General features: G+C 36.1%; 2 protein-coding genes across 2 annotated transcripts in view; one reads left to right on the top strand and one right to left on the bottom strand.

Moving 5' to 3' along the window:
* Positions 1-14,486, top strand: part of LOC106089744 (fat-like cadherin-related tumor suppressor homolog) — a 737,514-nt gene that overhangs the window by 120,875 nt on the left and 602,153 nt on the right. The window lies entirely within an intron of this gene.
* On the bottom strand, positions 1,389-4,295 carry LOC131995161 (uncharacterized). The gene is made up of 2 exons (XM_059363316.1): positions 3,770-4,295; positions 1,389-1,702 (listed from the first exon to the last, which is right to left on the bottom strand). Exons 1-2 carry the CDS (start codon positions 4,074-4,076, stop codon positions 1,671-1,673), a joined length of 339 nt encoding a protein of 112 aa, XP_059219299.1. The 5' UTR covers positions 4,077-4,295; the 3' UTR covers positions 1,389-1,670.

The following is a 14,486-nucleotide window of genomic DNA, read 5'->3' as shown; positions in this document are numbered from 1 at the left end:
TTACAAATAAATTTACTGAATTTTTAATTTTTTTTTTTTTTTTTATTTAAAGTATTCTTTATTTGCAATCTATTTACAAAGAAATAATAAGCAAAGTTTTATGAATTTATAACAATGACAGAAATATTAAGTTCTATTGAACTTAAAACAAAGATATATTATTCTTTTAACAGAATAAACTCATTTTAGTTTATAATAATATGATAGTTTACATCATTAACTTAAGATATGAGAATAACAAAAATTTAATTATTTTCTAAATGGGAGATCAAGAATATGCAGTCTTTTAAGTCTTTTAGTTTCATCGCTATCATCTAAAAGTGTTATAGCTAATACATTTGGATGGTTGCTGAGTCTACTTAGGTAATTTGTACTGTATTTTCTGATTTCTTCATGTACTGTTGGAATATTAAGATCCTTATGTATATTTAAATTTGTCATAAACCAGGGTGCGTTAACAAGTGATCTAAGTGTTTTTGATTGATATTTCTGCAAGATTTCAATATTTGAATTACTTGCTGTTCCCCAAAGCTGTATTCCAAAGGTCCAGATTGGCTTTAAAATCGTTTTGTAGATCAAAATCTTGTTTTCTAAACTGAGTTTTGAATTCGGTCCAAGCAACCAATATAGTCTTTTAGTTTTTATATTCAACTGTTTCCTTTTGGCTTTTATATGTGTTTGCCAATTTAGGCGTCTATCTATATGTATGCCTAAATACTTGACGCTGTTCGCAGTGGGTATAGCAACACCATTTAGCAGTAGATTAGGACAATCTCCCATCCTTAGGCTATAAGTTACATGAGTAGATTTTTCGGCATTAACTTTTATGTTCCATTTTGTCAACCAATTTTGGATTTCGTAAAGTTCCCTTTGCACTATGTCCGAAGCTTCTGTACGCGATTTACTCGATGCTAAAATAGCAGTGTCATCGGCGTATGTGGCAATTGTTACATGATTGCTAGATGGCATATCAGATGTAAATATTGTGTATAATATTGGCCCCAACACGCTACCTTGTGGTACACCAGACCTTATTGCACCAAAGACGGAATCTTCGTCGTTAATGTTAACATAAAATTTCCTCTCTTGGAGGTATGATTTTAGAAGTAAGTAAAATGGGGCCGGGAGCAATTGTTTCAGCTTATATAAAAGGCCATCATGCCATACACGATCAAATGCCTGTTTTACATCTAAGAAAACTGCAGAGCAATATTCTTTGTTTTCTAGAGTTTCTCTTACTTTTTTAATGATCCTGTGGCATTGTTCAGGAGTGCCATGACTTTGTCGAAATCCGAATTGATGTTCCGGTAGTATTCTAACTGATTCAACTATCGGTTGGAGCCTTGTTTGAAATAACTTTTCAAATAGCCTCGACAGTATAGGCAACAAGCTTATAGGTCGGTATGAGCTTACCTCGTTTTCGGGTTTGTTGGGCTTCAAAATCATTATTATTTTTGCGTATTTCCATTGGGTAGGGAAATATGATAGTCGCAATATTGCATTAAATAATATAGTTATGTAAATTATAGCTCTTTTAGGGAGAGATTTTAATGTTTTTCCATCAATATTGTCGTATCCAGGTGACTTTTTGCGGTTAAGCTTCTTTATCTCATTCTCGACTTCTTTAGAACGAAAAGGCTTTATTGGTTTGTACATCTGGCATGCAATATCTAGATACTCGGTGATTGCATCACTGTCAGAACTGGAACAAAAAGAGAAGGGCGTAAAAGTTTCTTCCAAAAAATGTTTAAATGCTTCCGCTTTACTCTTATCCGTTCTACACCAGGTTCCAGACCAATTTTTGATTGGTACGTTCCTCTTTTGTGGTCTTTTAAGGTATTTTGTGGCTACCCACAAATTATGGTCATTGTCACCAGCTGGGTGCAGCTTGCTTAAATAATTTCCCACGGATTCATTCTTTGCATCCTTAATACACCGGTTCAGGTTTCTAACAGAACGATTAAATGTAGTTTTATGGAAAGGTATTCTAGACTTCTGCCATCTTCTTCTCAAACGCCTTTTTTGTCTTATGAGATTTCTTATTTCAGTGGAAATTTTCAGATTAGAAACAAAAGTTGTATGCTCAGGTGTAGCCCTGAATGCAGCCTCGTGTATTAGCCTATTAAATGATTCTATTGACTGGTCTATTTCTTCACCATTCCTTATTTGGGTATTAAGATATAAGTTGGTTTCAATCCATGATTGAAACACCTCGATATCCGAGCTGTAGGTTAACAATTTCGAGTTTTTACTCCTCAATGAAGGTAACGTTTTATAGTTGGCAATGAGTGGGCTGTGATCCGAACTTAGGTCATCAGAACTTTTAATATCAAAAGATGTGCCAGAAATGCCATTATAAACGACAAAGTCGAGTAGATCCGGGGTCTTTCTCGGATCGCTTGGCCAGTATGTTGGGGCTCCAGTTGACAAAGTTGAATAGTTGTTCTTAACAACACACTTATACAGTTCCTTGCCCTTAGGATTAGTCAAACGAGAACCCCACCACGGGTGTTTGGCATTGTAATCTCCTCCGACTATAAATCTGTTGCCCAACTTTCTAAAAAACTTTTCAAAATCTTCGCATTTCAAGCTGAACCGTGGAGGAAAATATATGGCGTATATTTCCACGTCGATGTTGTTGCATTTAATTTTTACACCTGCAGCCTGAAGAAATTTTTCGTGAAGTGGTTCAGAAATTTCGTATTTAATACTACTCCGAATCAAAATGGCAGCACCTCCATGGGCCTTGTCATCTGGGTGATTAGAGCCTATTAGGTCATATCCACGCACTCGAAAAAAGGATCTACTCGTTAAATGAGTTTCAGAAATTAAAAAAATGTCAACATGGTTTAGTTTCAGAAATAATTCGATTTCGTTTAAATGATTGGTAACGCCGTTGGCGTTCCATATGGATATGATTAGATCTAATTGCATAATTTATTCATGATCATTGACATCATGTTGATGAGGGTATTTGTCAACTCAATTTGTTTGTTAAGCATGGCTTCAATCTTTTGCAATAGATTATTTGGACTTGGTTCCACCCCTCTGGTTACCTCTGAGTAGGACATATTTGGCAAATTATTTTGGTTTCGAAAATCATATTGATGGCTGCGAGCGTCAAAGTTTGGTTGCGAACTCCCTTTTTTCTTCACTGCATTCGTTTTTTTTCTCAGCATATTTTGATATACGAGACATCCCTTATAGTTGGCTGTATGGGTTTGTAAACAGTTTACACACCTTGGGGGAACTTCATGAGTTTTAGTACATTCAGTTGTTGAATGACCTAACCCACATTTCACACATCTGAAAGACTTTTTGCAATAAGACTTAGTGTGGCCGAATTCCTGGCAGCGAAAACATTGCACTATGTCGTCAAAATGCTTTGGGGGTTCAATCTGAATTATCGCATTATCAAATGATTTTAAATTATAAATCTCATGGTTATTTGGACTGGGATCCAAATCTACAAAAAACATTGGTAGCGGTAATTTCGTTTGACGGCTGATAATGTTCCTGACACTGCGCACCTGGTGTCCTAAAGAAAGCAACATAGCTTTGATATCAGAGGTCGAAGTTGAATGATGTAGACCCTTGATTACAACTTTATAAGCCCTTTCATTTTTAAGTTGGTACGTATGGAATGCTTTTTTAGAACTTTCCAAAAATTTTATAATTTTTCGATACGAATCTACGTTTTTTGTAATTAGTCTAACTTGACCGTCTCTTAGTGATTTAAAAGAAAAATTATTGCTACTTATAATCTTACTTATACTAGCAACCATTTTTGCTATATCTGCCACATCAGGAATAAAGATTGGAGGCGGCTTCGGTTCCTCAGGCTGGGTAGTAGCATTATCATCGTCATCATCATTGTCAGGTTCCATATTATTTGCAAGACTTACAAAACGGTTGGTTGATGTTGAAGGCACATCATCAGCATTAAAACGTTTGGCATGTTGCTTTACTGAAGTTGGAGACCCTGTATGTTTTCGTTTTGATGTTACACGTTGCCAGTCATCGTCTTCATCATCAATGCTGCTGTTGTTGTTGTTCTGTACATCACTCGTCGACATACTGAGTGCAAGCAGTGCACTCAGCACGCAGACTTGTTTTGTCTATGTAGCGATGGGTGTGTATTGCTTATATGCAGATTGGGTGCACTTGCACTTAGTGTATATTTGTCACAGGTGAATATTTTGGGTGTCACACACGTTGTTGGTACGAATTTAATTCAAAAACAAAAGAAAGTTGTCTAGCGCAGAATACGTGTTGTGTCTATCACTGACAAAACATGAATGATGAATTTTTAATTAATATTATTTTTTCGTCTAAGGATATAATTTTCAATTCCTTGCTAGTTATTAGTTTACAGTTTTTTTTTGTTATTATACAGTGAGTGCTGAATTTAATTATCTAAAATGTTTACTTTCTTCAATTTTGTGCTTGTATTTCTTTTTGTTCAGTATTTGGTAATGGTACAATTGTTCTCTTAACGCTTTTGGAATTTTTATTCCTAATATTAAATAAGTTTTATTAAAAGTTGTTATTCCTTGTTGTAAATATTTTAGTTTGTTAAAATCAATATTATGTTTGGTGATTTCATTATTTGTTAGAATATTTAAGGAACTATTCCATACTGGCGGCCACCGTAGCGCAGAGGTTAGCATGTCCATCTATGACGCTGAACGCCTGGGTTCGAATCCTGGCGAGACCATCGGAAAAAAAATTTTTCAGCGGTGGTTTTCCCCTCCTAATGCTGGCAACATTTGTGAGGTACTATGCCATGTAAAACTACTTTCCAAAGAGGTGTCGCACTGCGGCACGTCGTTCGGACCCGGCTATAAAAGCTTATCATTGAACTTAAACTTGAATCGGACTGCACTCATTGATATGTGAGAAGTTTGCACCTGTTCCTTAGTGGAATGTTCATGGGCATTTGCATTCCATACTTAGCTGAAACTACATTATCTTGTATTTGTTCTATTTTGCTTTTTAACAATTGAATTTTTGTCGTTTGTTGTAAGTACATACATATGTTGTTGGTGTTCTTGATATTCCATTTTTGTTGTAGTATTTACATATTTTTTCATTTTGTTTTCTATCGCCTTTTACAATATTTTTTATTTGTTCTATTGGTAAATTAAAATGATTGTTTATATATGTATTTGTTCATTTAATGTTTCGTTAGGTTGTAATACATGTTTTTGTATGTTCTGTCTATCATAATCATCCATGTTTCCAAATGTCCACTTAGATTAAGTACCTACTGCTTTTATAGTCCTCGTTTTTGTCTTGTCTTTATTGGTATTATTTCTTGTCACAATAATTCAGTTTATAGTATATTTTTGTTACTTGTAATCATTAATATAATATCGTCTGTCATTTCGTTAATTAGTAATGTTTTCTATTTGTTCAGTGTAAAATTATGTCACTGTCCATAACTATGTCTTGGTCTCTTATTTGTAAGTCAATAATTCCAGATTGCTCAGTTAGATGCTACGTTGTCATTGTCCCGTGAGTCATTGTCGTCATGAACATCAAAGTCATCACTGTCCACACCTGCAATTTTTGGTGGTCGTTTGATGTTACCAAAATGGATGTTACTTAATTTTGATTTCCTATATTTTGGTTGTTCTTTGTGTCTAAGAGCCATATAATTCTTTATATATCCTTCCTTTCTCTTTTCCGTATATTCTTCTCTAGAACTGTAAAGTTTATCAATTGCTTTTTTTTTTCTTTCTTTTTCCTCAATATTATTTTTTACCTTACTTTCGTGTACTTCCTCTTGATGAATCTCTTTAGGTGTATATTTTGTAGTTGAGTGAAATCTTTCATTATAGTTTCTAATTGCCTTCTGGATAAGTGGTTTTGTTGGGGTGTCCTATTTTTATTTTGTACAAAATTCGAAATTTTTCTGCTATTGTATTATGCAAACGTTCTATGTCCGTATTTCCCGTATGCCTATTTGGTTTAGTTAGATGTAAGTTTATGGTTTCATTTTGTAAAAATTCTTTTAGTCTGATAGAATTGAATTCATTGTCTGCTCCTATTTTCTTTGGTTTACCTATTTTAGTGAAATGTTCTTCTAATTTTTCAATAATAGTTATCGTATTTCTGTCATTCAATGGATAAACTGCTGCAAATTCAGAAAATGTATCGACTACTGTCAAAAAATTAAATCGTTTCATTTCTTAGTTTGAGAAAATGTTGCTTTAATTGGATTTCTATCATATTGTACTTCCTGACGCATTGATTTATTACAAGTTGAATTAATTCTATTGGGTTGCCCAAAAAGTAATTGTCGGTAATATAGTAGTAATATAGTCGGCGTTGACAAATTTTTTCAACGTCTTGTGACTCTGTAATTGCATTCTTTCTTCTGTCAGTTATCAGCTGTTACTTTTAGCTTGCTTTAGAAAAAAAGTGCGCGAAATTTTGTTTACATTTGTTTGTTTGGCGTCAATTTTAATATGGGTACCACATGTATTGAAAGAAATTCATTTAAAAAACCGAATCAACGCTTGTGATATGCACCTTAAACGCAATGAATTCGATCCGTTTTTAAAACGAATCATAACTGGAGATGAAAAATGGATTTTTTACTACAACGTTAGTCGAAAACGATCATGGTCCAAGCATGGTGAACCAGCTCAAACCATTTCAAAGGCTGATATCCACCAAAAGAAGGTTATGCTGTCTGTTTGGTGGGGTTGGAAGGGTGTGGTATATTTTGAGCTGCTTCCAAGGAACCAAACGATTAATTCGGAAGTTTACTGTCAACAATTGGACAAATTGAATACAGCCATCAAGGAGAAGCGACCAGAATTGGTCAATCGTAAAGGTGTCATATTCCACCAGGACAACGCTAGACCGCACACATCTTTGGTCACTCGCCAAAAACTAAGTGAGCTTGGCTGGGAACTTTTGATGCATCCACCATATAGCCCTGACCTTGCACCATCAGACTACCATTTATTTCGATCTTTGCAGAACTCCTTAAATGGTAAAACTTTCGGCAATGATGAGGCTATAAAATCGCACTTGGTTCAGTCTTTTGCAGATAAAGGCCAGAAGTTCTATGAGCGTGGAATACTAGATTTGCCAGGAAGATGGCAAAAGGTTATCGAACAAAATGGCAATTATTGGGTTGCCCAAAAAGTTAATTGCGGATTTTTCATATAGTCGGCGTTGACAAATTTTTTCACAACTTGTGACTCTGTAATTGCATTCTTCCTTCTGTCAGTTATCAGCTGTTACTTTTAGCTTGCTTTAGAAAAAAAGTGTAAAAAAAGTATATTTGATTAAAGTTCATTCTAAGCTTTTTTAAAAAAGCTTTTACTTCCTTTTAAAAAATCTGCAATTACTTTTTGGGCAACCCAATAATAATTTTTGATAATATATTTTATTTTTGATGTTGTTGTAGGTTTCAATTATTCCTGAATGCATGCTCTCTCTAATATGGTATAAAGAAATTTGTTCTACAGCTTCTGGGTCGGTATCTTCTTGTACATTTTGTAAATTTTAACTTAGTATTATTAGAAAACATTTCATTGTCTTTTCCTGAACTTTATTTTTTTGTGATAGTTCTGAATAAATGCCTACAATTCCTTTTGTTATATTCTTCCTAAATATGTCTCCCATTTTTTCAAAGTCTGATTCGGCTACAAAAATGATATTTTTTCTATGTAGTGTTTTAAATTCTTCAGTTTTGTTATAGGTAATAATTATTTTGGTTCTATATGTATTAACTATTTCCTCTTTCATAAAGAAATGCTTTTGTAAGTTTTCTTCGGCTGAATGAACTGTCTGCTACTTGATTTTCTTTTCCCTTGATATATTCCATATTAAAATCATATTCTCCTAACTTAAGCAAACATCTTTGATGTCTTGGAGATATGTCTTTTTCTTTAGAGCTGGTGGGGTGGTAATTTCAGCGTTTCCTTCATTTACTGCCAGTTGTTAGGTTTTGGAATATTGATGATTACATTCTTTGCTGGTCCGATCAAATATGCTTCATACTGCTTCCTTTTTAGTTTCGTTGTTGTTGATTGTAGATAAAATGTACTCGGTGCTGCGGAAGAATGAGTTGATAGTAATTTCGCCGGTTCCCGTAAATATAGGCAGGCCATTTATTGTCTTCATTGTGCTCTCCCTTTGGATGCCGTCTATACTAATACTCAATTCAAGGTATGCCTGTCTCATCGCTACTAATTGTTGTTCTGTAGTTGAGCCTGTCCTTCTGTCATCCTTTGTTGATCAAACACTTGTTGTCTTCTTTGTCTGTAAAGCTTTAAGTAGCGATTCACTTCTGTTTTTTTACTTTCACTGCACAGAAAATGTTATTAAATTTGTCTGTCTGTGGTTTCGGTTAAGTGCTCACTTTACTTTTTTTTTTTTGTAGTGCCTGCTTTTATTTATAAGGTTCTTTATTTCTTTACCGTTTGCGGTTTTGTTTTTAGCTTTCACTGTACAAAACGTTTACATTTACGAGGTGTACGTGGAACGTTTCACTGAATCCTTTCTTGAGGATCCAACCGACTCCCCCACTAAAATATGCCCCCGTTGCCAAAGCGTGTTTAAAAAACGAACTTAACAGATGTACTGCTCGAAACCATAGCCAAAACTAGACCGCTCTTTGTCTTTATTTAATTTTCAAACATGTAAATCGACATTCTTATAATAATGCTTACTTAGCTGACGTGAATTAACTTGCAATTTTGATTATTTGGCGACAGTCAGTTGGCAAATATTATGAGCTGATTGAAATTAGTACGAATTGTTTATAGGCTGATTAAAATATGCTGATTTATTTAGTTGTTATTATATATGGTATGTTTGAAATTATTTGGAAATGTTTGGCTTTATTAATTGCATTTAAGAATTCTTCGAATTTATCAGGTGGGAAGGTGTTTGCATATGTAACTCGCCTGCTGTGTGGCATGTGGCACCGTATTGTTGAAACCACATGTGGTGCGAGTCAAGTTATTGCATTTTGGGCAAACAAAAAGTTGAATATCATCTCACGATAGCGCTCACCATTCACAGTTGCGTTACGATTCGCATCATCTTTGAAGAAGTACGGTCCAATAATGCCACCAGCCCATAAACCACACCAAACTGTAACTTTTTCTGGATGCATTGGTAGCTCTTGCAATGCTTCTGGCTGATCTTCACTCCAAAATCGACAATTCTGCTTATTGAGTACCCATTATTGAGAGCCCAATCACCAAATTTTCTGCGTTGCGGTAGGTCGTTCGGCTTCAATTTTTGCACCAGCCCTATTTTGAAAGGCTTCAAATCCTAAATGCTTCCGCAAAATTTTCCACTTGTTGAGTAACATAGGCCCAATTGCTGCGAACGGCGACGAATCGATAACTGATGATCATTATTATAACTGGCCGATACTGCTGCGATATTTTCTTCACATCGCACTCTACATTTGCATTTATTGTAAGGGTGTTGGTGGTTTAATGTCCAACAATGGAAATTTGGTGCGAAATTTAGTGGGTCGATTAAACTAACCATAAAATGGAAGAAGCGCGCTATAAAATTTCTTAACAGAACACGCATTTTGATAATAAAATTCAATAATTTGCAAGCATTGTTCGTTTTCAAGACGATTCATGATTAAATAATAGACCAAACTGAAGATGTTTTACAGTGAAACAAAACACGAAACGTGGGTGAGCTGTTTAAGCCAGTGTTGCCAAAAAGATAAAAGCTAAAAAATCGGCCTTCATTTCTTCTACTTCCGGTACGATTTTGTGATTTTTTCCAAACCTTATTTTTCGAGATATGCTTTTATTTGTGCGCAATTAATTCTTCATATTTTTAGCCGTATCGGTTCGCCGCCAGCAAAATGTCACAATTTTCGTACTATTTGGAATTTTTCAGCACCTAAACGTAGGAATATCACTAAACCCTGACTTATCTCTCTCCTACGACCTAAGACCAACATTCGTGCCTCCTTTTATGGTTCCAGCTTTAGCCGTTTGGCCTGGGCAGTGTCAAGCAGTCAATCACGTTCACTACTGGGTTCTAATTATACAATTTTACGATAGTGAAAAGATCAAAGGCATGACCATAAAAGATGGGTAGCTCTGCCGTGGCGAGGTTTCTTGATCCTTTTACTATCGAAACCTTACAATAGAATCTTATGCTCATACAGCTCTGGCAAGGGATAGCTGTGAACACCACATTAGCTGGAACATTGAGATCCGATCTGTGTGGTGTTCATTGCTGTAACGAGAAGCTTAGCTGCGAGCTACCGGGCGCTTCCACAGGTTGCGGATCAGCGGTATCGAGCGGAGAGTCCCAGTGAGAGGCCGGGCGGCACTGACTCTCGCACAAATACTGAGTGCCTATGATGCACGTTATGACAAGGCGGGTATATGTTCCCGCTGCGATCGGTCCTTTGGACCGGAACGAGCTTGCTCACCTACAGGAGCTTGACGAGGACCGCCACCTCCACATGAAAGTGTGTCTGCAACAACAGAAACATGCCTTATACAGCCACATTCATCTTTACATCACTAACATAAGAACCAAATCAAATATGCAAATATCTGTGCAGTACTGTATATGGCTTAAACCAATTTACTCATCAACCATTTGTATGTTGTAATACCATTTTGTACGCTTTAGTATTTAAATGTATAAATTGAAAAAAAAAATCTCCCTGCTGTAACCGGACCTTTCGACCAAAGTTTTGAAAATATTTTTTATTTAAAACCATCTGTGTATTTTATTAATAAATAAAATCACCCAACTAATAAATAAATTGGACAACCCCTGTGGTACAATAAACAATAAACCTTATGCAGTCTCTCCACAAATGGTGGAGCTGCATGAAAATCAAACATGTTTTCTGAAAATTGTTACTGACTGCTTTCTTCGAAGTCATGAGCAATAGTGTTTTTCTCATTTTTGCCTCAGCTCATAAGCCGGACAATATCCTGCAATGGAATCTCACTTAGCTCATAACATTGATGATTGACTGGATAATTCGTCGAAGAATGCCGCTGATGAAGGGATGGAATCCCAGAAACTGCAGTCCGGTTAACCTTTCGACCAAATTTTTGAAAATATTTTTGTTTTAAAACCAAATAGGGATTTTATTTATATATAAAATCACCCACGGTTGTCAACTAATAAATAAGTTGGACAACCATTAGTTAGGTTGTTATCCCTGTGGTAAATGCCAGCCAAAAATAACTGATTTTGAACGTATAGGCACAAAAACAACTTTTTTATTTTATGTGACAAGAATGAAAATACGTCGAAGGTAAAAGTTTTTTTCAAAAAAAAAAAATCGAGCGATTTTTTTTCGTTTTTATTTCATACCCATATTGCCTAGGCTATGGTGTTAACTACCTCAAGACCCCTTGTGTCCTTCCCGGATCCAATCTTGCGGCATATTTGTGATCTACTGGATATTGCCTTTGTTGCAGCATTGCCCATTAGGTGCATTTTTCCTTTCAGATTTTCGGTACTAACTCCTTTTTATTTTTCACCAAAATCTGAAAGTTCCAAACGAGGAAGAGAGATCGACGTAACAGAGCCACCTTTGTTTTACTTGATAGCAAATGCACGAACACATTTCTATCTGGGAACTCAATTTGAATATATACTACCCCCGCTTATGTTGAACCAAGGCATCCGCAGTTCGTCCGTCTGGGGTATACTGAACCCAACGAGGTACTCGCATTAGATTGACTTTGGGAAAAGAATCTACAAACTTTAGCCAATCCGAATAAGAATCGTCGAAAAGGTCCTAATAGGAGTGACCTCTAAATATAAGGAATTCGACCTTTCGGTCCACCTTATACCAAGGGGTTTAGAACCATTAACTTTTACAAAGGACAACAATTGCGCAACAACCAAATCCTCTGGAGAGAAACAATTCAAGATGTCCTTGTTATTGGTCGTCCATTCCCGTAGCTCAAACTTAACCGAAGAAAGTGCCACAATAAGTTGGTCCCTAGCATTCACAAGGTCTTGAGCTCCTGCCAATACATCATCCACAAACATGGAATTTCGTGGGATATGCGCCGATAGAGGAAATTCTGTCTCAGTTTCGTCAGCCAGTCGAAAGTCCCGAAAGAGAATTCTTTGAAAAGGAGTGTGTTTGGGGTCCACGCGGGTCTTCTAAACATCTGGGTTATGTCAGAGTTGGACACGATTTTGAAGATTCGCCAACGAAGTATCAAAAGTACTAGGTCGAGCTGCAATGTCGGCTGACATGTAAAATGTCGTTCAGACTATCCTCAAAGTTCCAGATACAATAGAACGACAACTATCTAAAACTATCCTGAGATATAAATCTGCACCCAAAATGAGATCATCTGGACAAGACTCAAACAAATTGAAATTGTCAGCCAGACGCAGATATGGCATTTGCGACTTAAAATCTAATGACATGGTAAAAAATGGCAAATCTCCCAAAATTAGCGGAAAAACTAAGCATTAATCTCCAACAAGACAGAGGAATCTAATAAACTTTCAACCTTTATCGAACAAATTTTTTCGAGAATTATCCAAATTGCACAATTAACGCCCAAAATACTAACACAAGTAGAACTAATTAGAAGTTTAAAGAGTTTCTGAAACCGTTCAGACAAAAAGGACGATTCAGAAGCAGGGTCTATTAGCGCTCTAGCGGGATGCGATAGTTCACAATGGATTAAATTCTCCAGTGCTGTACCAAAAAAAAAACAGATTCGTTTTGAACTGCATTGAAGATTTTCCCAAGATTACCGGAAGCTGAAGTTGAGGGGATAGTTGAATAGACAATGGGAGGAAAATGTCTGGTTTCGACGTTGCTTGCAATTCTATTAGTGGAGTTTGTATTAGAAAATGATGCGCTAGGGGAAGAATTATTACGATGCAACATAGAATGGTGTTCTTGTCTACATTTCGAACACCGATGTTTACTTATACAATTCGTAACCTCGTGGTCTTTGGGTAAACAATTGGCACATAGAGGTTGACGTTTGAGGATAGAGAATCTGGCCGAAACTGACATAGACCGAAGACATTAAAAAAGTTGATGTGGCTTACAGATTTTAGGAGAATTCGCGTTGGTCACATGGGTTTGGACCCTTTTTACATTCGATCGGGATGTCTGTTCTGGATATACCGGGACATTGAAGATGTTGTTGATATTTGTAAATTTTGGTATTAAAACGAACAAATATTACTTTTTTAATAGATTGAGCTACAGCTCTGATATTTGGGATACAGATACTTCTTGCCAGTATGTACCGGACGACTAGAAGTCTTTGTTGATATTCGTACATTTTGGTACCAAATCATCAAAAATTTTACTTTTTTACAGACTGAGCTACAGCTCTGAAATTTGGGATGCAGGTACATCTTGGCAGTATGTAGTGAGCGACTAAGTTTTTTTATGATATTCGTACATTTTGGTACTAAACCGTACAAAATTGTACTTTCTTTTCAGACTGATCTACAGTTCTGAAATTTGGCAGTATTTACGGGGTGATTAGAATATTTTTTTGAAATTTGTACATTTAGCTACTACAAGTACAAAATTATACTTTCTTTACAGGCCCTGAAGTCTACAGGTACACCTTGAAATATATATAAGGTACCAAAATTTACAAACTGGTACGTTTTTTTGGATTGAGCTTGAGCTATGGAATTTGGGACACAGGTACATTCTGGCAATATGTACCGGATGACAAGAAGATATTTTTTGAAATATGTACATTTTTGTACTAAAACGTACAAAATTTTACTTTATTTACGGATTGAGTTGGAGATCTCAAAATTGTGATACAGTTACACATTGACAGTATATATCGAGTTAGAGATTTTTTTTAATCTTATATTTAGGCACTAAAACTTTCAAAATGTTACTTTCTCCACTGATTAAGCTAAAGCTTTTAAAGTTGCGATACAGTTACAGCTTGATATTGGTGTACCATCGGGAGCAGCGAAGCGACCCAAAGTAGGACATACCACAACAACATTATAGGTTAGGTTAGGTTTAAGTGGCAGTCTGCCAGATTCTACAGACAGATTCTAAAAGTAACGAGAACCTAAAGTGGAACTCCTTCTGACTGCTAGTGCGGGACACACACATAGAAAGTGTTTTATAGTCTCTTCTTCTTCGATGTCCTCACAGTTTCTGCAACAGTCGTTGCTGTCAACCTTCAGTCTGTTAGCATGTTTTCCGATTAGACAGTGAGCTGTCATGACGGACACAATGACTGAGACGTCTGTTCTAGCCAGTGACAGCAAAGCGGTAGACCTCTTCAAGTCTAGATTAGGCCACATAGTTTTTGGTATGCTCACAGCCCCCTCTATCTATCATTCGTTGTCCTTCGGGCCTAGCATACCCACAGATTTCAATTTCCCTGGAATGTGTAAGGCAGTTCTTAGTCTCGCAAGCTCGTCCGCTTTAAAATTCCCTGAGATCTCTGTGACCACGCACCCAAAACAGGTCAATTTTGAACTGT

This window comes from Stomoxys calcitrans, chromosome 1 (genome assembly GCF_963082655.1).
Source record: "Stomoxys calcitrans chromosome 1, idStoCalc2.1, whole genome shotgun sequence".
In the NCBI taxonomy this organism is placed as follows: domain Eukaryota; kingdom Metazoa; phylum Arthropoda; class Insecta; order Diptera; family Muscidae; genus Stomoxys; species Stomoxys calcitrans.
This window is presented reverse-complemented; position numbering and strand designations above follow the sequence as displayed.